The 23,238-nt window shown below is 52.1% G+C and overlaps 7 protein-coding genes across 11 annotated transcripts; 3 read left to right on the top strand and 4 right to left on the bottom strand.

The window, feature by feature from the left end:
* Positions 1-25: 25 nt before the first annotated feature.
* On the bottom strand, positions 26-1,320 carry LOC118504032 (60S ribosomal protein L21). The gene is made up of 3 exons (XM_036038016.1): positions 1,164-1,320; positions 649-817; positions 26-581 (listed from the first exon to the last, which is right to left on the bottom strand). Exons 2-3 carry the CDS (start codon positions 775-777, stop codon positions 222-224), a joined length of 489 nt encoding a protein of 162 aa, XP_035893909.1. The 5' UTR covers positions 778-817; positions 1,164-1,320; the 3' UTR covers positions 26-221.
* Positions 1,321-1,461: 141 nt separating this feature from the next.
* On the top strand, positions 1,462-2,575 carry LOC118504030 (probable RNA-binding protein 18). Of its 3 annotated transcripts, none has more exons than XM_036038011.1 (4): positions 1,462-1,593; positions 1,663-1,721; positions 1,881-1,955; positions 2,019-2,575. In XM_036038011.1, exons 3-4 carry the CDS (start codon positions 1,887-1,889, stop codon positions 2,436-2,438), a joined length of 489 nt encoding a protein of 162 aa, XP_035893904.1. In that variant the 5' UTR covers positions 1,462-1,593; positions 1,663-1,721; positions 1,881-1,886; the 3' UTR covers positions 2,439-2,575. The 3 variants fall into 3 exon arrangements, with proteins under 3 accessions (XP_035893904.1, XP_035893903.1, XP_035893906.1); XM_036038010.1 differs by having other exon boundaries at positions 1,835-1,955; XM_036038013.1 differs by lacking the exons at positions 1,462-1,593; positions 1,663-1,721 and adding an exon at positions 1,734-1,752.
* LOC118504031 (probable 28S ribosomal protein S25, mitochondrial) lies at positions 2,555-3,496 on the bottom strand. 2 transcript variants are annotated; one of them, XM_036038015.1, is made up of 4 exons: positions 3,203-3,496; positions 3,026-3,132; positions 2,863-2,950; positions 2,555-2,796 (listed from the first exon to the last, which is right to left on the bottom strand). In XM_036038015.1, exons 1-4 carry the CDS (start codon positions 3,337-3,339, stop codon positions 2,622-2,624), a joined length of 507 nt encoding a protein of 168 aa, XP_035893908.1. In that variant the 5' UTR covers positions 3,340-3,496; the 3' UTR covers positions 2,555-2,621. The 2 variants fall into 2 exon arrangements, with proteins under 2 accessions (XP_035893908.1, XP_035893907.1); XM_036038014.1 differs by having other exon boundaries at positions 2,863-3,132; positions 3,203-3,492.
* A 298-nt stretch (positions 3,497-3,794) lies between these two features.
* LOC118504029 (26S proteasome non-ATPase regulatory subunit 7) lies at positions 3,795-5,102 on the top strand. Its single transcript, XM_036038009.1, has 2 exons — positions 3,795-4,072; positions 4,157-5,102. Exons 1-2 carry the CDS (start codon positions 3,901-3,903, stop codon positions 5,002-5,004), a joined length of 1,020 nt encoding a protein of 339 aa, XP_035893902.1. The 5' UTR covers positions 3,795-3,900; the 3' UTR covers positions 5,005-5,102.
* A 354-nt stretch (positions 5,103-5,456) lies between these two features.
* On the top strand, positions 5,457-12,520 carry LOC118504023 (protein mahjong). Of its 2 annotated transcripts, none has more exons than XM_036038001.1 (7): positions 5,457-5,614; positions 5,815-7,958; positions 8,029-8,513; positions 8,712-9,913; positions 10,001-10,291; positions 10,372-11,017; positions 11,398-12,520. In XM_036038001.1, exons 2-7 carry the CDS (start codon positions 6,205-6,207, stop codon positions 11,604-11,606), a joined length of 4,587 nt encoding a protein of 1,528 aa, XP_035893894.1. In that variant the 5' UTR covers positions 5,457-5,614; positions 5,815-6,204; the 3' UTR covers positions 11,607-12,520. The 2 variants fall into 2 exon arrangements, with proteins under 2 accessions (XP_035893894.1, XP_035893895.1); XM_036038002.1 differs by having other exon boundaries at positions 5,491-5,530.
* Positions 12,521-13,230: 710 nt separating this feature from the next.
* On the bottom strand, positions 13,231-16,955 carry LOC118506262. The gene is made up of 3 exons (XM_036043162.1): positions 15,827-16,955; positions 15,290-15,316; positions 13,231-14,249 (listed from the first exon to the last, which is right to left on the bottom strand). The coding sequence occupies exons 1-3, from the start codon at positions 16,812-16,814 to the stop codon at positions 13,345-13,347; spliced, it is 1,920 nt and encodes a 639-aa protein (XP_035899055.1). The 5' UTR covers positions 16,815-16,955; the 3' UTR covers positions 13,231-13,344.
* Positions 16,956-18,001: 1,046 nt separating this feature from the next.
* Positions 18,002-22,163, bottom strand: LOC118504016 (cell surface glycoprotein 1-like). Its single transcript, XM_036037984.1, has one exon. The coding sequence runs from the start codon at positions 22,079-22,081 to the stop codon at positions 18,428-18,430; it is 3,654 nt and encodes a 1,217-aa protein (XP_035893877.1). The 5' UTR covers positions 22,082-22,163; the 3' UTR covers positions 18,002-18,427.
* Between the last annotated feature and the right edge of the window lie 1,075 nt (positions 22,164-23,238).

Genomic DNA, 23,238 nt, shown 5'->3' with positions numbered 1-23,238 from the left:
GAAACAACCAAACGCTAAAGTGGAGTCAGTTTTTTTTTCGATTTTCATCACGATTTGTATTATTGGATGTGCTTCGAAAAAGGAAAACGGTGAAAGAAGACATCTTTTACCGCCTGGCGCTGTTTGTTGGTCACGGAGCCACACCACATACACAGTACATAACACAACATCCTCCTCTCAACCGCACGGAACCCCCATTTGCACCATCGCCGACGATCAACTTAGGCCACGAATTCGTACGGAATCGGAGCCAGGAAGATGGGCGTCGGTGGGTTCTTGATGATCTGTGCCTGGCGCGGCGGATCCGGCTTACGCTTCAGCGATACCTTGAACTTGGGCAGCTTGTGCTTCCTGATTTCCTGGCGCTTCTGCTCGTTCTCCTTCACGCGTCGCAGGAAACCCTCGCGACAACGGGACGGCTGCACATGCTCCACGCGCACGTTGATGCGCTTGGGTAGAATCTTTCCACGGACGCGCTTGTTCACGATCACGCCCAGTGCGTGCTTGGAAACGTTGTACACACGTCCCGTCTTACCGTGGTACGCCTTGTAAGGCATGCCCTTGTGCACGGCACCATGTCCCTGTGTAGAGAAACACCGAGTCGCGGTTAGTATCGAGAGTGCGTCATCGTATTTACTGCTAACGTACCTTAATGTCGACATAGTCGCCGGATTTGTAGACCTTCATGTAGGTGGACAGCGGAATGGTACCATGCTTACGGAAGCCACGGGAGAACATGTCCCGGGTACCGCGGCGATAACCCTTGGAGTTCGTCATCTTGACTGTCGGTTGGCTTTACGGTTGTGAAACGACTGTACTGTAAAAAGAAAACACAAAAAACGAAACACCTAATTAACGACAAACAATTCCCTGGTTCCCTCCTTTTCGGCCTGTTTGATTCGTTCGTGGCAGATGTAGATCCGCGGTGTGGATCCGCCGCATACACACACACGAACACATTTGTTGTGAAGCGCTGCGAGTCACCGCACGACTCGCGCTAACACTCTTTTCTCCCGTTTACCGGACAATAACAAAACAGAATTTTGTTTCCTTTCGAAAAAGGATCTTTTCGGCATTAATTCTACACTGTCACGAACGATCAAATGGCAATACTTTCGGTAAAATAGGCGAAAATTATCACCAACTTTTCCGTCGATACGTACTGTCAACTTCACGGATGCCGAAGAAAAGAGCTGCAGTTCGTGCTGTCAACAGCGGGTGGCACTACTGACTTCCGGCTGTCAGCCGAATGGCGTGCAGGGTTGCATACGAAGCATCCAGCATCGTCCTGTACAACAATTCTGCTGGCTTTGTTGTGGAAGAAAAAAGGCATCAAAAAATGTTTTAAGTAAACGTGTGCATAGTTTATTGTTAATTTTTGTAATTTCAGCGATATTGATGATCGATTGCTATTTATTTGGCTGTGTGGTTCGCAAATCCAGCTTCGATCGTTAAAACCAAGCAGTATAAACGAACATTTGACAAAGCGCAGCTGTCGGGTGAAGACAACTTGAGCAGCGAAGAAAAATTAGCACAAGTGGTAAACAAACAAATAATTTTTTCCAGCATTTCTTCGCTATGGATCGTTTGGAAGTACGTTTATTGCTGTAGCTTTTGATTTCAAATGTTCCATTTGTTTACCCACATTCTACTTTGTTTCAGCCTTCTTCCCAGGATGATAGACGGCTGTGGCTTGGCAATCTGGACAGTCGAATCACCGAGTAAGTAGAGCTCGTTTTTCTTCCTGCTTCGGTAGGGGCAAACGAACACACCAAATAGAACATACTCCGGTTAACCGTTCACTTCATTCTCTTCCCCGATTTGCCACCAATCGGTATCAATTACTGAAAATCGTGCAAAAATACGGCAAAATTGAAAAGTTCGACATGCTGTTCCATCGCTCCGGACCGTTAGCGGGCTATCCGCGAGGGTACGCCTTTGTTACGTACGAGAACGTAAGTGCTGGCAATGCTCTGTACGCCTGTACGCTTCCATTAACTGGCAACGTTCAATTGCAGCATAAAGATTCGGAATCCGCATTGCACCGGTTGGATGGGAAATTGGTCGGCGAGAAAACGATCGTCGTCCGATGGGCAAAGCACGTTAACCGGGAGGAAGGCGACCGAGCGAAACCGAAACTCGAAATACCGTGCCTGGCGGGCGGTTCCAAGGGTGGCTCGAACGGACCATTAAGCCAGCAGACCAAAATTCAGGCACTGGAAGCGAAGCTTAAGATGTTGGAAAGCAGATCGGACGATCTGGTGATCAACAAATCGGCTACCTCGGAACGGCCGATCATCGAACGATACCAGTACAACATTAATCAACAGCCACAGCGAACCGATCCGAAGATGAAACGTTCGCACCATCCGACTGGCAGTGGACGGGGTGGAGGTCGTGGCGCACCGTACAACAGAAACTCACACCGCCACAAATAGCGCGCCAGCGGGAGGAAAAAGCCAGCTTCGAATACTCATAACTTTACTAATAGACTAGCTTTAATATCATCTCACCGGACGTACCCATAAAGCAGTGTTGCGAAAACCCATCAAACTAAACTATCAAACTAAAACAATTTATTTCGTTTTGCATATCCCCGATACGGGAAAATTTGGGACAAACTATTCTTTCATTTGATATTTAAACTTTCCTCGCATGTGTTGCGGTACGGGTACGACACCCGGGCACGGTAATTGGCCGGGGATTTCGCAAATGCAATGCTTCATACAGCCGACGCCAAAGTTGGCCGGATTGTCCTGCTTTTCGGCGAGTTTTGCTTCCGCCTTCAACGTTGCGCTACGAGGGGGATAAAGCAATGGTTAAGAAAAAGGGGTGCTAGAACTTTTCCCATCCACTACTCACTCAGATTTGCCCACCACGGTGGTCAGGTGCTGGAGAATTTCCTGTCTGTTTTTGCTATCAATGTCGATCAGCATCTGTTTACCATTCTCTGAGGATAGAAGAAGCAAAAATTCGCAGCAACTCTTGTCGATGACCAAGGTCTTATTTAAGCAAGATAACATACCAAAATAACAACGAATGAACGGGGACGGGGTCATGTTTTTAAAGGTTACCACTTGCACCTTCGGATTCTTGTACTGTATCTGAGGAATGTTCCAAAAGACGAAATCCCTGCAGAGGATAAATAAACCATTGTTAGGACAGTATTTAAACGCTGCAACCATGAATCTACGGTACTTGCCTGGCACCCTCGTGGTGTTCACCGTACGTGTTGTAGTTTACGCTGAAGATTTTCACCTTATCCTTCAGCATCAGCTGGCCGGCATTCAGATATTGCAACGTTCTCCGAATCGGAGCTTTTCCCTTCATGAACGGCATCTTTTGGCTGTAGCAAGAGACACACTTTTATTGTAAAGAGAGTATGTTTTAATTCAGGACGAATTGGGAAAGGAAGGTAAACTTCTAGCCGAGCACTAGTTTTCCACTTTGCGTAAGATTGTGCCTTCCGCGGTGTGGTATTTGTTTTGAACAAAAAAAAATGTCGCAAAATGTCACTGTCACATTGAATGTCAACCGATATTTGTTTGTTTGTACTAAAACACCAATCATTTCTACAGAAATACGATTGTTACACCGATAAAGAAGGTAAAGTAGCGTGAAAAATATTTTCCTTGTGTTGAAAAACTTTTAATACGAGCTAAACAAAAACTAAATGAAAATAAATTAAACTCACGTTGTCTTCCACGCGATTCTTTATGCGCATCTAATTCGCCACACACGTCAAAGCGGCTTCAAAAGAAAAAAAACCGGCCCCATCAAACGTCAAACGAAAAACTTGTTTTGTCATTGCGGAAAAGTTAGAAACAAGAATCACTCGTTTCTGCTTGTTGTATAAAATCGTTCCTTGTTAACTTCAACAGATCCTTGCATCGTAGCAAAATGCCGTCTGAACTCAGCACGACCAAGGTAATCGTCCATCCGCTGGTGCTGCTCAGCGTGGTGGATCACTTTAACCGGATGGGCAAGATCGGTAACCAGAAACGCGTCGTCGGTGTGCTGCTCGGATGCTGGCGTGCGAAAGGTGTTTTAGACGTGTCCAACAGCTTTGCAGGTATGTATACGGGATTGGGCTGCCACTTGCAAAACACTGCTGTTAACTGAACCACCGTTTTAACCCATGGTTCTGTTCCCACAGTTCCGTTCGACGAGGATGACAAAGACAAATCAGTCTGGTTCCTCGACCATGACTATCTGGAGAACATGTACGGTATGTTTAAGAAGGTGAATGCTCGCGAACGTGTCGTCGGTTGGTATCACACCGGGCCCAAACTCTGCCAAAACGATATCGCCATTAATGAGCTGATCCGACGCTACTGCCCCAACTCGGTGCTGGTCATCATCGATGCAAAGCCGAAAGATTTGGGCCTGCCAACGGAGGCGTACATTGCGGTAGAGGAGGTGCACGACGATGGTTCACCCACCTCGAAAACGTTCGAGCACGTGCCGAGTGAGATTGGGGCGGAAGAGGCCGAGGAGGTGGGCGTCGAGCATCTGCTGCGTGACATCAAGGATACGACGGTGGGCAGTCTGTCGCAAAAGATCACAAACCAGCTGCTCGGTTTGAAGGGGTTGAATGCACAGCTGCGCGACATTAAGCACTATCTGCTGAAGGTGGGCAACGGGCAGCTCCCGATTAACCATCAGATCGTGTACCAGCTGCAGGACATTCTGAATCTCCTACCGGACATTGCGCAGGAAAACTTTACCGACACGCTGTACGTGAAAACGAACGATCAGATGCTGGTCGTGTATCTGGCCTCGCTGGTACGCTCCATCATAGCGCTGCACAATCTGATCAACAATAAGCTCACGAACCGTGACGCCGAGGAGGGCAAAAAGAGTGACGACGCGAAGGACAAGAAGGCACAGGAAGGAAAGGATGGTGCCGGTGAGAAGGACACCAAGGGCAAGAAGGAAACCGACAAGGAGAGCAAGAAAGAAGACTCGAAAGCGGAGAAAGGGAAGGAGGAGAAGAAAAAGTAATGCCGATGAGAATGGTAGGGTTTATATTTTCTTGTTTAAGGAGTGCTAAAACGATTTTTTCTTCGGTAACACAATAAATGAAATCTAAACAAACAAAAGCGGGCACGGACTTGATGCATGTTTTTATCCAGCATCCAAAAATGAAACGAGAATGTATCGAAGTAACCGCTCACAGGGTGGTCCATTTTCAACGTTCAACGTGTGTACTAAAAGGCGAAATGCTGTCAGAACGTGTAAATTGAATGAAAGCTTTGCACAATTCATTGGGCTCCAAGTTCAAGACGTTTCGATTAATTTGCATTTTATTACAATTAATTCCCCCTTAAACAACATTTGAAAAATAACGCCTCGGAGCGCAAACCCGTGGTGCAGGCAAAATTGTACTAAAAATGAACCCCTCAACCTCTAGGGTGATAGGAGCTGCAACCACGCTGTAGCTCTAGAATACACGTTCGGACAGGTTGATCGATTCGCCAAACTGACAGTTCACACCGGACTCAACAGTGGCTCCGATATACGCAGTCTGGTAAAGTTGCACACTTTTCGGTAACCTGCAACATTCTGTTGCTTTTTGTAATTTAATTTCATATCAAACGTACATAACTTTACGGTAAGTACAGGCAGGCAGGCAGGCAGACATTCCCGACGGCACCGTAGAACATTCCAGAGGGGTGGTTCGCTCTGGTGCGCTGGTGTGTGCGTGATCCGCGGAAGAGCCGAACCGGGGGAATTCTGCATTCTTTGCACCGCAATATTACTGCATGTTGGGTGGGCAGATATTTCTAACTCGATTCATCCTTTCTTTTGTAGGGTGAGACGTTTGTAGGCTGCAAAAAATCATTTCCCGTTCCGCACGAATACCAACGCTGGTGGGGTTTGTTTTGTTCACCGAGCTGCACCGTGCAAAAGTGAGGTTAGGGATATCGCTCTCCCGTGCGAAGTGCGTAGTGTTCGTCGGCTCGGGCCGCGCGTGGTGTTTACAATTTTCGTGTGTCTCGTGAACTGTCAAACGACCACCAGCCGAAGCGGAGCTTGATTGGCGGTGGTTGGTGGCTTGGTTGCAACGGTCCGAGCCCGTGCTTTTCTTTTTCTGTTGGTAATGTTAGCACGCACGGGTGTATCGTCGTAGTAGCAGCAGCAGTAGTTTGAGCTTAAAACACACACACACACAACCACGTACACACACACACTCACCACACGATGGCCGCACTGGATCAGGCCGAAGTGTTGAGTGGCAACGACCTGTCCCGCATTCTTCAGCTATGGGACGAAAAACACAGCGTCGCGGGCTACGATCCGGAACCGATCGTGACCCGGCTCGCCGAACTGTTCGAGGCGGAAATAGTGGCGTACAAGATGAAGGATCCGGACCCGTTCGATGAGCGGCATCCGTCGCGCACCGACCCAAACTGTGAGCTGGGCCGTATGTTGAAGCTGCTGTTCCGGAGAGATCAGTTCATTACCCGGCTGGTGAACGATTACCTGCGTGACAATTTCTACATGCGCCAGAACATCCACCAAAGCTCGCACGCACTGAATGTGGCCGCCTGCCGGCTCATATTGGTCATTATGCCCGGCCTGGACACCTCAGCCGTCTTTCAGGTGGAGTACGATCATCTGATCAAGCGGCTGTACGGGTGGGCCGAGAACAGTGCCGAACCGCTGCAAAGCTACGCGACCGGTTTGCTCGGTGCGGCCATGGAGGAGCAGGAGATAGCGGTAAGCTTCCGCGAGCAAAACATTCGCCTGCTGCCCATCATGCTCGCTCGGTTGCACAGTTTGCAGCAGCAGGCTCTCGGCCAGCGGCCGCCGGTGGTGACACAGCCAGAACCTTCGACGTCCAGATTACGAAGCATGCCGGAGATACCGCCGCTTTCGCCACAGGAACCGAACGGCGATGAGCAGTTGACGGACGGCACGATGATGATGGATGACGCAGACGGGCAAACAGCTGCCAGCAACGAGAGGCCGGCACAGGAGGAGGACGCAATGGAAGTGGGGGGCGGTGGCGGTGGTGAAGCGGAACCGAGCGCGCGAACACCGACGACGGCGGGTACGATTATGATTCCGTACTATCCGGTAACGCTCGCCACCAGCCAGATGCTGATTCTAAACTATCTCACACCGATGGGCGAGTACCAGGAGTTTTTGCCGCATGTGTTCGAGCATAACGCGATGCAGCTCATCTTCCGCTACATCGAACATCTCGACCCGAAGGACACGTGTCTCGCGTTCGAAGCGCTCAAGTATCTCGCGTCGCTGCTGTGCCACAAAAAGTTTTCGCTCGAGTTCATCGCGAACGGTGGTTTGGAGCGGTTGCTTAAGATTCCACGGCCGAGCCTGGCCGCGACCGGTGTGTCGATCGCGTTCTACTATCTCGCGTACTGTGAGGACGCGATGGAACGCATCTGCCAGATGCCGCGCGAAATCATTACTGAGATGGTGTCGTACGCGCTGTGGTTGCTCGGATGTTCGCACGATTCGGGCCGTTGCCATGCGACGATGTTCTTCGGGTTGAGCTGCCAGTTCAAGATCATACTGGACGAGTTCGACAATCAGGACGGCATCAGGCAGCTGTACAATGTGATCGCTGTGTTGCCGGTGCTGGTCGTGTCGGACGACTACCAGATGAACGAGGACGAGGAAGCATCGGAACGGCAGGTCATACGGCATGTGTGCGTTGCGCTGAAGAAATACTTCGAGAACCATCTGTACTACAAGTACATCCAGGTGACGCGGCAACAGGAACCACAGTCGGCCGGTACGCTGACGCAGCCGGTGTTTAAGGCGGTAAAAAATTCGCCCGAAGTGATCAGCCAGCAGATAACGACGCTGCAGGAGCTGTTACCGATGAAGGCGCACTGGGCCCCGGTGGACGAGCTGCTGAAGCTGGGCGGTGTCACGCTTCTGTTGCGCATCATTCTACTGACCTTCGATTGGACGTACAGTGGACGGTATGGAAGGGTGTTCCGCGTTGTAAAGGCAGGCATGGCTTATTAACTTTTTTTTTTCCTTTCTTTCCAGCGGTGACACGGTACGGTACGCGCTGGACGCACTGAGCGTTTGCACCGTAATATCGCGCGTGCATAGCGTGTTTGTCGAACCACTGCACCATCACGACGGCATACTGACCGGCATCAGCATACTGCTCAGTGCGGTCGACGGTGACGTTGCCGATGCGGAGGTCCAGAAATCGGCCCTAGCGCTGCTGGTACATCTGGTCTGTGCCCCGGTACATCGGCCGAGCGGTTCGCTGGCGCGGTACGGTTCGGCGAAGAAGCGTATGCCAAACAAAAGCTCCGAGGAGCTTATACAGAAGGTGTGGGAAAGTGTGCGGTCGAACAATGGTATACTGGTGCTGTTGGCGCTGATGCGCATCAAGGTACCGATCACGGATGCGGACTGTATCCGGGGCATGGCGTGCCGTGCGTTGGCGGGACTGGCACGGTCGGAAACGGTGCGCCAGATCGTCGGAAAGCTGCCCCTGTTCGTGCACGGTGAACTGCAGAGTAAGTGTTGTAGATGAAGTGGTTTGTGGGGAAAAATGTTTGCGTTCGATCATGTTGCTGAATGAATCTTTTACTACTAGTTATTTGTACTAAAAATAGATCGAATATGTGCAACAAGTTATCATTGCTAAATTTCGTTGGTAAACGAGGCGAGTTTCCACTAATTAATTTAATTCTCTCTCCAATTGCCCACTCTAGGTTTGATGCGTGATCCGATTCTGCAGGAAAAGCGAGTGGAGCATGTGCAGTTTCAAAAGTACGCACTGGAGCTGATGGAACGCGTGTCGGGCAAGGTCGATTCGTTCGGTAGTCAGGTGGACACATCCCTGTCCGACATCCACAAGGCGAATGTGGTCGCCCAAACGCGCATCCAGTTCAACGAGCAGCAGGTGTACCAGCTCATCTATCAGCACTTGGTAGCGAACGGGTTAAAGGACACGGCCGCCACACTGGTGAAAGAGTCCGGCCTTAGCTCGACAATGTTCCAACAGCTGCCCCACCATCACCATTCGCTGCAAAACCCATCGTCTTCCATATCGCGATCGGCCGCTGCCCTGCACTCACCGTTCGTCTTCCGTTCGCCGAACACCAACATCATCCAGCGATCGCGCATCCGGAGCCGTACGGTGGACGCGTCGTTTAACGCGTCAACGGCCCAGGCGAATCTGCAGGCAGCACTAGCCGCGGCAAGCATCGAAAGTACCAACAACGGTTCGGCGGCGGCCACAGCTACCGTTCCTACCGGTGGTGGCGTTAATGGGTTTGGAGCTGCCACCCCGGAGGGATCGTTTGATGGAATGGCGGGAGGTGGCGGTAGCAGCAGTCCGACAATCGATCCTGGCGAACCGCTCGCACCGATTAAACTAATCAAAAAACAAACCAGCACGAGCGGTAGCGCTAGTACCGGCACACAAAACGGACACCATCCGACGGCGAGTAGAGTGGCCGCCACACCGGCCGATATGAACCGCTCGACCACGTCTAGTACATCCCAGCGTTCGCTGCAGAAGCAGATATCGGCGACGGATGCGTCAAACTTTCTGCTGCTAGCAACTACCACCGCCAAAACGACGTTACCGACCGAGCTGGTTCCGCCTGCCCCAAACAACATAACGCTCAATTCGATCATCACCGAGTATCTGACGAATCAGCACGCGCTCTGCAAGCACCCGATGTCTACCTGTCCACCGTTCGATCTGTTCAAGCCGCACAAGTGTCCCGATCCGCGGCCTAATCGGGTGTCGGGCGTTGGGAACAATTTTGCCGCCCGGTTTTACCGCCGACAGGCGGGTTTCGCCTCCAGACGGTTCGATCGGCGGTTGGTGCATTCTAACTTTTCCGCCTCACGTGTCCTCCGGACGGCCGAGGTGGATTATTGTTTTACGTCCTGTGATTTTACGGTAAGTAGGCCGATTCTGAGGTGAATCACAGTCCGATCGTAGCGATGGCAGCAAGCAATAATCAGTTACTTCTGCGCTTGTTTACAGCCGTGTGGAACGAGACTGCTCGTCGGATCGCTGTCGGGTGAGGTGAAAATTTTCAACCTAAACGACACGAACGAAGAGCACAGCTTCAGCTGCCACGAAACGACCGTTTCCTCGATCAAATGCAGCAAGGACGGTAAGTTCCTGATCACGTCCGCCATTTGGCGATACCCCATATCGGCCCTGTGGAGCCTGGACGGAAACCAAATACTGGAAAAGCTCGTGTGGGACGACGAAGACTACGTAGAGTTTGCCAACCTAACACCGGAACGAGTGTTGGCCACGACAAACCAGGTAAGGAAGGGCGTGCAGGAGGGGGAGAATAAGCAAGGAAAAAGGAACCAAAATCATGATGGTTGCTCTGCCGTTTACAGATCGCCTCCATCTACGACATTACCACGGGCCAGAAGGTGATGAAGTTCGAGCCGGCCATCGCAAATCACTACACGAAAAACCGTGCCACCTTCTGCCCGAACGACGAGCTCATCCTGTCCGACGGTGTCCTGTGGGACGTCACGTCCGGTAAGGAGATACACAAGTTCGACAAGCTGAACCAAAACATTTCCGGCGTGTTTCACCCGAACGGGCTGGAAATAGTGGAAAACACGGAGGTGTGGGATTTGCGTACCTTCCATCTGTTGCGCACGGTACCGTCGTTGGATCAGACGCACGTGAAATTTTCCTCCCAAAGCGTGATGTACGGCATTACGCTGGACAAGGAAGATTCGGAGGTGGCGGAGGTCGCCGCGTACCAGACCAGCTTCAAGGTGTTGGATAGCTACGACTATTCGAGCATTGCCACGATCGACGTGAAGCGCAACATCTCCGACCTGGCCGTCAACCGGTACGGCAGCCAGATTGCGGTCGTCGAGAATCAGGGTGGGTACAACTCGCTGCAGGAGTCGGTGGTGCGCATCTACAGTGTCGGGCGCAAGCGAAACATTGGCGACGATCAGGACGAGGACGAGGAGGAGTTGGAAAACTCGGAGGAAAATACCCTGTCGGAGACGGAGTCTGTTGGTGAGTGAGGGGAGACGATGGTTTGGTCATTAAGAAGGTGGAACTATTCGTTTTTGGCTTTGGTTGGCGTTGTTGTAATTGAGCCTGTAGCATTTACCTCCATCTGGGTCGTCCTTCTATAGTGAGGACATGTCCTAAGAGGAGGCAGGCATAAGCTAAGAGGTCGTTAGGCCAACAAAGAGGAAGAAGCATTTACCTCCTTCAAGTCCTTGCTTCCAAGCCTTCATGTGTGGAAGAAGTGAGGTGTTATGTTATCAAAATTTGAATTGAGTATATGTTTGGATGCGACAGCAAAATTCCTTATTATTAGGCTAACGACTTATAATAATAACGACAAACAGTAACAGTGTTGATCTTAATGATGTTCCTTTCGCATACAGGTTCCTCTGCGTCCAACACCGACGAAGACGGAGAAGACGACGACGATAACGACGATGACGACGAGGACGGCGATGGTGATAACAATAACGATGGGGGCGATGGTGACGATGAAGATGATGATCCCGATGCTGGCGGTGGTGATGATTCCGACGACTCATCCTGGACGACGGCATCGGATGTAGAGGATTATTTGTTTAGCTACCGCTGAGCAGCACACACACACACACCGTCAGCCTGAGTCCTGTCTGAAAAAGGCAGCCGGAGGCAGTTGATGCCAGGTCGATCCTATGCTGTATCCGGTAGCGCTTAAGGTTCCGGATAGGTTCGTGATACAGACACCGATCAGTCGTCAGCAAGACAGCGTCCACGCAGCTATACCGAGACTGTGTGCATTTGTGCTTTGCTAGTGTTGAGTTCCCGCTGTACAGACGTGTTTTAGTTAAGGCTTTGTAAAAAGAAAGAGAAATGTTACTTTAGCAATGCGCGCATGAGGAGTAAGAAGAAGAAAGTGCGAAAAACAAAAAAAAGGGCTTACAATGTTCTACTCCTTGGATGAAGCTTCCTGGTAAAAAAAGTGAAGGATACGATACCCTTGAGAACTTCTATACTCCCCCCCCCCCACCCCCTATCCATATGCGTTTGCGTCCGATTAGATAGGTGTGAATCTGTTCGTTCTGTAGGTTGGAGTGTTGAAATTATTTATTCGCTTGCACTTGGGGCATCCGGCAAACGGGGGAGAACTATTTTGTGGATTGTTGTGTGCCCGTTTTGTAATCCCCTTTTTGTAGTTACAAAAATAATTCACACATCCAGTGGAAATTCTGTGCGTGTGTAACCCTTTCGGAAAAGGAGCATCTTCTTATCGACCGATAGCGGAAACGATCAATCATCCGTTGTGCGCCGTACGTATTCAGTAGTCTGTTTAAAGATCGTGTTTACAGAAACACTTCTTGGTATGTGGCATCAAGGTTCCGATCAATGGGGTCAGCCAATGGAAAAAGGCCACGGCAAGTAAACTGGAGCTCGCAAAAAGTACCAACCGTAGTGTATTTTTGATAAACACTGGTAGCAATTTTAATGTAATAAATAAGGCGGAGAAAGAAAATGAAACGTCACAAATCATCCGTAAGCCCCGAGCCTGTTTTTGGTGCGCCCAAGGTTGTTCCGTGGAAAATTGTAACTCATTCTAGTTCCTCTGATCGACGAGTTCCTTTCAGTTGACGCGCTCTCTTGATAGAAAATTGTTCGTTGAACGTATAGGCTTCATCAACTAACGAGGTATGTTGTTAGCGGAGGCTTTTGGACGAAGGGGGACTGGTCAGCTAGATCGTCTTGACACAGAATATCCTTGAGGTTTTTCATTCAGACCTGGTCCACTAAAAGATCTCTTAAAATATGAGGCTTCTGAGGAGACAGTTCAAAGTTTTGGTTCAAACACCAACTTTGGGGAGATGGGAACTTCGGGGACTATCTTCTATAAGTCAATGCAGACCCTGGAATACTACTGACTAGTGTGCTGACTGCCAACCGATCATACTACACCAGGGGGACCAGTATTCAAATACGCCTCGGAGACATGGACGCTGTCCATAACTTTCGAAACCCTCTTTGCCGCAATTGAGCGAAGGATTTTTGGCCCCGTAAGTGTGGAAGGATAGTGGAGAACCCGTTACATTGGCAAAATCTACGAGCTGAGCTGTGTGATCTCACTATCGTGCATTGCATTAGACTCGCCAGTCTCCACAAGTGGGCTAGTCATGTCATGAGAATGGCACCGGACGTCACAGCCAGTAAAGTATTTTTTTGAAACATATGTCCGTAAAGCATTCAAATCGCTTGATAAAAAAAACTATTTGCTTTGCCATTTATTAAACCTTGCCAGTGCCAGTTTCTTGCACGAACGTAGCAGCTCCACCGCATGCCGACATAGGACTCGCACCCGCAGTTCAGCACACCGGATCGCAGCACGCAACTTCGGGCCGTTCGCACAACTGCATCTGCACACTAAAGTGCTGCCCGGCGGGACAAGGCAACAGACACGCATCTCCGGTACGACACTTGTAGAACGCTCCACAATTGCCCGCCACGGGCAGTAGCAGCGGGTTGAGCAGATCATCTCCTAGCGGGCAGCGTGCATCGGGCTGGCATTGTTCGACCGGTGCGTCGGTCGGGATGACGGGCGTGGTCGGTAGCTGTTGGCACGGTATCGACGCATCGCAGCAAGCAAACTGGGGCCACTCGCAGCGCTGCAGCTGTACGCTAAAGTGTTGGCCTGTTTGGCATGTCAGCGGACAACGCTTACCGTACGAGCAAGCGTAAAACAGACCGCAGCTCGATTCGTGTTGCATCAGGATCGGCTGTAACGGGTTGTCATTGAGCGGGCATCGCACGTCGGAAACACACTCGGTGCCTGGCGTTGCCACCGTCGTCGCCGTAGTCGTTGTGATGGGTGCCGCGGTGGTGGTTGTCGGGATTTGGACCGGAGTACAGGCTGTTGTGCCATCGCAGCAGGCAACACTTGGCCACTCGCAACGATTTAATGACGTGCTCCAGTGTAGCCCGGTTGGGCACACTTTCTCGCAAGCTCGCCCATACGAGCACTGGTAGAATCGGGTGCAGTTCAGTGCAAAGGGAAGGAACGTGGGAGGATTGTCGACCATGGGGCAGCGCGCATCAGCCGTGCATGATGACTCGTCCGTACCGTAAGCCACTCCGACGGCGCCAAACACTACGAGGAGCAGGATCATCTTCGTCCTGCCTCTTTCGGGACGTTTGCTGCACGTTCTCACAAGCAATCCTACAGACAACACACAGGATGATGGTCTACTGGTAACTTCACTGTTCACCGATCGTTAGCACTTCGAAAGGTGAGCGATTGGTAGATGTCCGTTAGGCAGGCGGTAATATGGTAACAAACCGTGTTGCACGCGCCGTTGATAAGTTTTTATACCGATGGGCATCCTTGAGGATCAAACACTTTTCCCAGTCGTATAATCAATCAGATAAGGTACAAGTGTGGTAAGCCAATTAGATGGCCGCCATAACCTAGTAGAACGTTAAGCCAAAACAAAGAAGCGAAGATAATCAATCAGATGTTGAAGATATTTTTACACATTACACAGTTCTGGCGATTCGGGAAGAATGATTACCAATGTTTAGTTCAGCTAATTTCGACCCGGGTAGACATGTTAGGTCTAGGGCTGGTACAAGCGTTTGTCTGTGGGGCATGTTGTACATGATTCGCTTTTATCGCTATCGAGGTAGTACTGCTGCGCTGTGCTGTGGACATCGTCGATGACGTTTTCTCTTGCTCCCTTACAGCAAGGTTATCACAGACGCCCGCGACCTGTCTGTCCCTGCTCTGTGGAGTTGCTGATGTGCACCCCCTACATTTCGAACGTTCCGATGGTCAGGTAATGCAAGCCACCAGCCGGGAAAGATACAGCCACAAACGCATGAGCAAACAAGCAAAACAAAAATGCTTCCTGTTATGGCACGAAGGTGACGGAACGATAAGAGCAGAGTGGTGCCGGTCCAGATAATACGTCATCGTCCCAAAACGATCGTGGAGATCGAATGTGGAATGTCTAGCGTCCTATCGTGGCGGTGATGACCATGTCTTCTGCAGACAGAGAGGTGTACCCTTATCGTCGTTTCGCAGAACTGCCGTTTTGGGGTAACACAGGGATGGCAACAATCTGAACTTTTGAGACCTTGCAGACACTGAGTAGTTGCGTTCTACTTACTGCAACACTCTGTAACCGATAAGGTGCCCTTTCACGGTTCGGAGGAGGAAATGTCTCCCAACTAGTGTGAAAGGTTTTATTTGCTAGAATAGGACTCAAAGGTACGACCTGGTCGAGCTCTGCGCATAAAAAGGTCGGTCTCTACCAATACGTAGAGACTGGGAACGAATCGCTGTGTCGTGTAGAGATTGAACCACATTAGAGGCTATGGTAGGAAGAGATAACTAAATGTTGCTTCTTCATAGGGTGCGATCCTGCAGCACTACCATTAGACAAGAACGCTAGTAGATTTGGGTGATTGAAAAGAAAATAGTGACCTTGGAGATGATGGCCAGAACCAGCAATGAGTTTGGGCTTTCTGCCTTCAAAGCCGGTCTAGAAACGTCACCCGGCCGGCAGATCCCAAGAATGCCAATTGTTCAAGAACAATTCCAACAAGCTAGCGTGCACTGGTTTTCGGTTCCGGGTGGACAACAGTTCCTTGCAGCAAACCCGGTACAGTTCAGACGCACCGATAGACACGCGCTCATTCACAATTGCTCTATTTTATTGATACGCCTCATCAGGGAATCACAATGCTCACTATCATGTGTGTGTGTTTTATGTGTTTTTTAGTAAACGTATGTATGTGTATGTTTATAATGTGACTCATGCTCATGTCCTCGTCCAGCTGCTTAAGGGCAGGTGACGCCAGGAATGCAGGCCGGTACGCACTCAATCGTTGGATCGCAGCAGGCCTGATGCGGCCAATCGCACACCATCGACTTTGCGTTGAAGTGCAGCCCGTTCGGACAGTCGAACTCGCAGGCCCGTCCGGTTTGGCACTTGTAGAACTTGGTGCAGTTGGTGCTTGGCAGCAGGATCGGTGTAGCACCGTCACGTGGCGGGCAGCGCATATCCGCGACACAGTTCAATGGGCAGGTAACGGACGGATCGCACGGCGTGTCCGGTAGCGTTGGGCCTGGTGTGGGAGCTGGGGTGGGAGCTGGGGTTGGAGCTGGAGTAGGAGCTGGGGTAGGAGCTGGAGTGGGAGCTGGGGTCGGAGCTGGAGTCGGAGCTGGGGTCGGAGCTGGGGTCGGAGCTGGGGTCGGAGCCGGAGTCGGAGCCGGTGTAGGTCCAGTGGGGGGGCAAGTTACGCCGGGGATGCACGGATCGCACGGAACGGTCGGGTCGCAACAGGCCCGCTCGGGCCAATCGCAAGCGTTCTGCTTCGGGTTGAAGTGCAGCTGGGGCGGGCAGTCCATCGGGCAGGCAAACGGTCCGGAACACTTGTAGAACATGGCACAGTTGCTGTGCGGTAGCAGGATCGTGTCCTGCGACGTGGCGGGACAGTTCGCGTTGGGCACACAGTTGGTTGGTGGCGTGTCAGCGGGGCCGCACGGAATGCTCGGATCGCAGCAGGCCCGGTTTGGCCAGTCGCACGACTGTTCGCGTGAGTTGTAGTGGAGCCCGACCGGGCACAGCTGTTCGCAGGCATTGCCCGCATTACACTTGTAGAACTTGTTGCAGTCACTGTGCGGGAGCAGCACCGGGTGCAGCGGGTCCCGGGCGGGACAATTCGGGTGCGGGTGACAGTTAAACGTGGGACAGGTGACGGACGGGTCGCAAGGTTCCTGCCCGCTGGTCAGCACCGCTGCCAGCGCGACAGCTAGAAAGAGCGGAAGGTACATTGGGCGTACGGGAGCGTCGGGGTGCTGCGTGTGCAGGTGTCCGAACCGGGATGTAAGGGAGCAGCAACAGCAGCAGGGAAAACCTGTAACCTTAAGAAATGGGCGGCCGATGGCGAACTGTGGCTGTACCGGTGGCCGCCGGGAGCTTTTTATACACAATTTCCATTTCGCTCGGTCCTTCCGTGCCGTGCCGTCTTATCGGCGCCGGTCGCGTAATCAGATCGCGGCACTACCGGTGTGGATAGTATCGGCGTAAAGTACCTCCAAAATGTGTTTGCAATTAGTGAACAGCCGAGGGACGGGTTCGATGCGGTTCGGTTCCCCGACCAAGGTTGTGCTTTGCCCCAGCTAAGCACGTGTTTCTGCGTGAGAGCAACCTTCACCGTAACCGTGTAACGGTGTACCACGTTGCGATACGCATCTTGGCTGGTGCTGAGATCGGCTGAAGAAGGGACAGAGCCAGGAAAGAGAAAAAAAAACCCGCCGCCAACCAACACTTCCGATAGTGGTGAGCTAGGTCTAGCAGGAACGGTTAGTTTCTGTACGAAAAGACATTCAACACGATAACGCGTACAACATGGCCGTTTTGTGTAGACAATTGTAGGCGATATCGATACGGTCCGCTGTTACGTCACAGTGAGTGACAATGTTTTGACTGAATCCCCATCATGGGGGAAGGGACGTTAGAAAACGGACAGACGGGTAGGACGTAGGAGAAATGTCGTGTAAGAAAGTCCGAACCGAAGGACCGAACATACTGGAAAGACACACAAACGTAGGGATTGGCACATGAAGCCGGATCAGTTTCAGGGACTCGACCATCTGGTCGGATCGATCCCAAATCCAGGATATCAAGATCTCTTGGATTCTGATCCAGGATTGGGAGACGGATAAAGATCGGCAAGCCTTTTAGTAAGCACGGTAGTCGCGAACTGTACCGACGAGGATGATTCGTTCGTGAGACGTACTCAACTTAAACCTCAAACCACTAGGTCTACACATCATGTGACATTGCCCAGTCGGTTAGTAGTATTCTCAAGCGAATGTCCAGCATTTAGAGCCTGGTCATCTTGAAGATCGGTCTGCTGTCAGTGCTGCTGAGTGAAGTTATCGGCAAAAGGGTTCCCGATGCTCTCGTGTGATATATAGACAGTAGTTGGTGGTAAGAAGCAAGCGACATGTTTCCATTTGAAGTTTTGCATGCAGATGTGTGTAAATAAGCATATATGTATCCATATGTGTGGGTTAGTATTCGCATATAATCATGGTAAGGGTTGGTTAGTTTTTGGTGCAATGCTGCTGAATGCGTGGTGCATTTGTCCAGGATTGCTAGCACAAAGTATAACGACTAATACAGGTGAATAAATACGCTTTTCTAAATGAGAGATTTGTTCGCCGCTGTCTGGGCGCCCCCGAAAGTTGGCCCTTGCATCTGCTGGCCATATGGGGTTGATTGGCATCAGACGGGTAGAACTCTCATACTCATAAGCGGTAGTGTAGGTGTACAACCACTTATATCTAATGAAGTACAGGCTAAGCATTCGAATCCGTGTGTCATAGGCGGTGCATGTGTCTATCTCGGGGCAGGGGCCTCACATCCGTCCTTTCTCGGGCTAGATCCGGAACGCTCTGCTGCACGTGATGCCCGGAATGCAGGGCGGATCGCAGAGAACCGTTGGATCGCAGCAGGCACTTCCCGGCCAGTCGCACACAAACAGCTTCGCGTTGAAATGGAGCCCCGGCGGGCAGGAGTGCTCGCAGGCCTTCCGGTTGGCGCACTTGTAGAACTTGTCGCAATCCGCGTGGGCAAAGAGTGTCGGCTTCGTGCCGTCCAGTGCCGGGCAGCGCATATCGTTGTGACAGTTGGTCGGCTCGCAGGTCACACCGGGAATGCAGGGATCGGAAGGTGTCGGACCGACCGTGGGTGTTACTGGCGGTGGAAGCGTCGGTGGTGGAAGCGTTGGTGGGGCTGGCGTTGGACCACTTGGCGGACAAGTGACACCAGGAATGCATGGTGGAGGATCACAGGGTACGGTTGCATCACAGCAGGCACTCGATGGCCAATCGCACACGCTCAGCGCTTCGTTGAAGTGCAAACCCGCCGGACAGTAGTGCTCGCAAGCAAATCCGTTGTTGCACTTGTAGAACATTTCGCAGGACGGATGTGGTAGAAGCTTGGGCGTAACTCCATTTCTTGTTGGACAGTTACTATCGGCAAAGCAGTTGCCCGCATCGCTCGGTGGACAGGTGACGCCAGGAATGCAAGGATCACTTGGGCCAGGGGTAGGAGCGGGGGTCGGTGCCGGTGTTGGTGCCGGAGTAGGAGCTGGAGTGGGCGCAGGAGTAGGAGCTGGGGTAGGAGCTGGAGTAGGAGCTGGGGTAGGAGCCGGAGTGGGTGCGGGAGTAGGTGCTGGAGTAGGAGCAGGAGTTGGTGCTGGGGTAGGAGCTGGAGTAGGAGCTGGTGTAGGAGCTGGGGTAGGAGCCGGCGTTGGTCCAGTTGGAGGACATGTGACTCCAGGAATACACGGATTATAGCAAACTATGGTTGGATCACAGCAGGCGTTCTCTGGCCAATCGCACACGCTCAGCGCTTCGTTGAAGTGCAAACCCGCCGGACAGTAGTGCTCGCAAGCAAATCCGTTGTTGCACTTGTAGAACATTTCGCAGGACGGATGTGGTAGAAGCTTGGGCGTAACTCCATTTCTTGTTGGACAGTTACTATCGGCAAAGCAGTTGCCCGCATCGCTCGGTGGACAGGTGACGCCAGGAATGCAAGGATCACTTGGGCCAGGGGTAGGAGCGGGGGTCGGTGCCGGTGTTGGTGCCGGAGTAGGAGCTGGAGTGGGCGCAGGAGTAGGAGCTGGGGTAGGAGCTGGAGTAGGAGCTGGGGTAGGAGCCGGTGTAGGGGCTGGGGTAGGAGCCGGCGTAGGAGCCGGCGTAGGGGCCGGTGTAGGGATCGGTGTTGGGGCTGGAGTTGGTCCAGTTGGAGGACATGTGACTCCAGGAATACACGGATTGTAGCATACTACGTTAGGATCGCAGCAGGCATTCTCTGGCCAATCGCACACACTAAGCGCCTTGTTGAAGTGTAATCCAGTAGGACAGTTGTGCTCACAGGCATATCCATTGTTGCACTTGTAGAACATTGTGCAGGTTGAAGGATGGGGTAGAAGCGTTGGTGTAAGACCATTCCTAGACGGGCATTCTGTGTTGAATACACAATTGCCTGCATCGCTTGGTGGACAGGTGACTCCAGGAATGCAAGGATCGCCAGGGGTAGGAGCAGGGGTCGGCGCTGGTGTTGGTGCTGGTGTTGGAGCTGGGGTAGGAGCTGGGGTAGGAGCTGGAGTAGGAGCTGGAGTAGGAGCTGGGGTCGGAGCTGGAGTTGGAGCTGGCGTTGGAGCTGGAGTGGGGGCCGGAGTTGGAGCTGGTGTTGGACCTGTTGGTGGACAGGTAACTCCAGGAATACACGGATTGTTGCAAGTGACGTTAGGATCGCAGCATGCATTCTCTGGCCAATCGCACACGCTCAACGCTGCGTTGAAATGCAAACCAGCAGGACAGTTATGTTCGCATGCTCTGCCATTAGAACACTGGTAGAACATGGTGCACAGGCTATGAGGTAGATACGTCGGTGTCGGTCCATTGGCAGCCGTACATCTACTGTCGAGCACGCAGTTACCGACATCGCTAGGCGGACAGGTGACTCCAGGGATGCAAGGATCGCTAGGACCAGGGGTTGGAGCTGGAGTAGGAGCTGGGGTAGGAGCTGGAGTGGGAGCTGGGGTCGGAGCTGGGGTCGGAGCTGGGGTCGGAGCTGGAGTAGGAGCTGGGGTAGGAGCTAGTGTAGGAGCCGGTGTAGGAGCTGGAGTTGGAGCCGGCGTAGGAACCGGCGTTGGGATCGGAGTAGGAGCAGGTGTATTTACACACGTGACGGAAGGATCGCAGCAGGCAATTTCGGGTCGTTCACAGCGCTGCAGCGCCTCACTAAAGTGGCCAGCTTCACACGCTAGATCACAGGCTTGGCCGGCGGAACATTTGTAAAACCTGGCGCAAGAGGTGCTGTGTTTTAGTAGCAGCGGATTGTTCGGATCATCAAACAGCGGGCAGCGGCTGTCCGGTATACAGGCTGGCGTCGGTGCCGTACACAAGGCCGGATTGCAGCACGCTCTGTCCGGCCAGTCACAGTATCCCGTCGTAGGCGTCTCCTGTCGGAAGTGCTGTCCTGGAGGACACTCTAGCTGGCAGGCTAGGCCGTTGTCGCACTTGTAGAACAGCGAACAGTTGGTGGAATGGCTCAGCACAGTCGGATCGAAGGGATTGTCGAGCACCGGGCACCGGGCATCGGGAGTGCAGATGCTGACGGTCGGCCCACGGCAAGGTATGGCTGGGTCACAGCACGCCTCATCAACCGCTTCGCATCGCTGCGTTTCACGGCTGAAATGTGTACCGGCACCGCATTCGCGCGGGCAGCGTCTGCCAAGGTCACACATGTAAAACCTGGAGCAATTGGTTTCGTGCGGGAACATGGTCGGGAAGAAGGGATCCTCAAACAGCGGACAGCGTGCATCGTTCACACATTCGCTCGGGCTGCACAGCGTTTGATCGCAACAAGCCTGCTCGGGCCGTTCGCACACTCCTCCGGCAGCCCAGAAGTGTTGTCCAGCTGGGCAGCTCAGCAAGCACCGTCGGCCGAGGTCACACTTGTAGAATAGCGTACAGTCGGTTTCATGCGGCAAAACGGTCGGATTGTTTGGATCTTCGAAGGGATTACAGCGCACCGTATCCTCGATGCAGGTTCCCGGTGGCGCTGGTGTTGGGACGGTTGGTGGCGCTGGTGTCGGGACGGTTGGTGGCGCTGGTGTTGGGACGGTCGGTGGTGCTGGTGTGGGAACCGTCGGTGGTGCTGGTGTTGGAACCGTCGGTAGATCGGACGGTGGACAAGTCACGCCGGGAACGCAAGGATCTGCAGGCAAGCACGGCCGATCGCAGCATGCTCTTTCCGGCCAATCGCAAGCATTATCCACGCGATTGAAGTGCAAATTTGCCGGACAGTCGTACACGCACGCTTGGCCGTTAGAACACTTGTAGAATTTGGCACAGTCCGTGTGGGGGAGCAAAACCGGTCCCTGCGGTGGATTCGTTGCCGGGCACCGACTGTCTGTGGTGCAGTTGAACGCAGCGCAGGTTACGCCGGGGATGCATGGGTCCTGCGCCGGGACCAGATGCAGAGTGGCAGCAATCACTGCCAGGAAAAGGTGTTTCATCGGTGGAGATGCTTCTGCGGCCCGGCACCAGAATTCAAGCGGATCGAACTGCTGACTGACTTAATGGTTGCATGGGCCAGTAATTTTTATACTACTTTCGTTGCGACCCGATCCCGAGATCGAGTTCTTTTCATGTGTCCGCCCGGCGCGTATCGGTCGGGATTTGGCGTTGCGCCGCGAATGTTTGCCTGTTTGCCAAGTACTGTTTGCCAAGGTGTAGAACATCGCGCCAGTGCTACCAGTTCCGGTGTCGAGCAGGTTCCTCTAATGTGATGCATGATGCGCGGGATGCTCATCGTACGCATGGTCGGACGGATCGGGGCCAGGGTCGGAAAATAGAGCGGATGCAGGGAAGCGTTACAGAACGGTACATTGAACGGTACTCTTCGTACCGTCATTAAAGTTCTTCGAATCTTACGCTTGCATTGGAAGGGCATTGGGTAGGTTTGACCCTGGTAATGGAACCATTCCCCACAGTTCACCGTCCGATTCTTTTGGGTCCGTTCGAGCCTTGTGTCGTCTTCAAACCCTCTCTCTCTCTCTCCATCTCTCTCTCTCTCTCTCTCTCTCTCTCTCTGTCTCTTCCGAATTTGTTGGTTTCCGCGCTTCCTGCCGAAATGTTACATTATCTTAATTATTATCACATGTCGGCGTTCCAAAGTTCTAGTTCATGTTCATGGGTACTTACAAGGTTCGCCTTTTATCGGTGAACATCGAGTCACGCTCGGAAACAGTGCGCGCGCGGGACGTGCGTGGTCCACTAGTGTACGTCTCGCCGTGCTTCCTATTCCTTTTTCAAATGACGTCAATCGATGCGAATCGCGTTCGGTGAGCTGTCCATTGCATCATCACTTTTGAATTAGCGCTGGTACGAACTTGGGCGATGAGGCACCTAAAATCTATGTTCTAAAATGTTCTAAAATCAATGATAGGGGTGCTCAGTAGCACCCATGTGCCAAGGCTTTACTCCGTACCGTTGAAAGGTATGCAACGACATAGCTTCTCTTGTGTGATCTAGTAGATGGCGAAGGTATAAATTCAGGCGCTTATAGCTTTAACAATAACGAAACTACACCTGCAAGAAGTTACCGAAGGCATTCGCATTGAAGCTGCATGTCTGGTTTTTTTGGAAAGGACTATCTTTCAGGTAGGACTAT

The sequence above is a fragment of the Anopheles stephensi genome, chromosome 2 (assembly GCF_013141755.1).
Source record: "Anopheles stephensi strain Indian chromosome 2, UCI_ANSTEP_V1.0, whole genome shotgun sequence".
Classification (NCBI taxonomy): Eukaryota; Metazoa; Arthropoda; class Insecta; order Diptera; family Culicidae; genus Anopheles; species Anopheles stephensi.
This window is presented reverse-complemented; position numbering and strand designations above follow the sequence as displayed.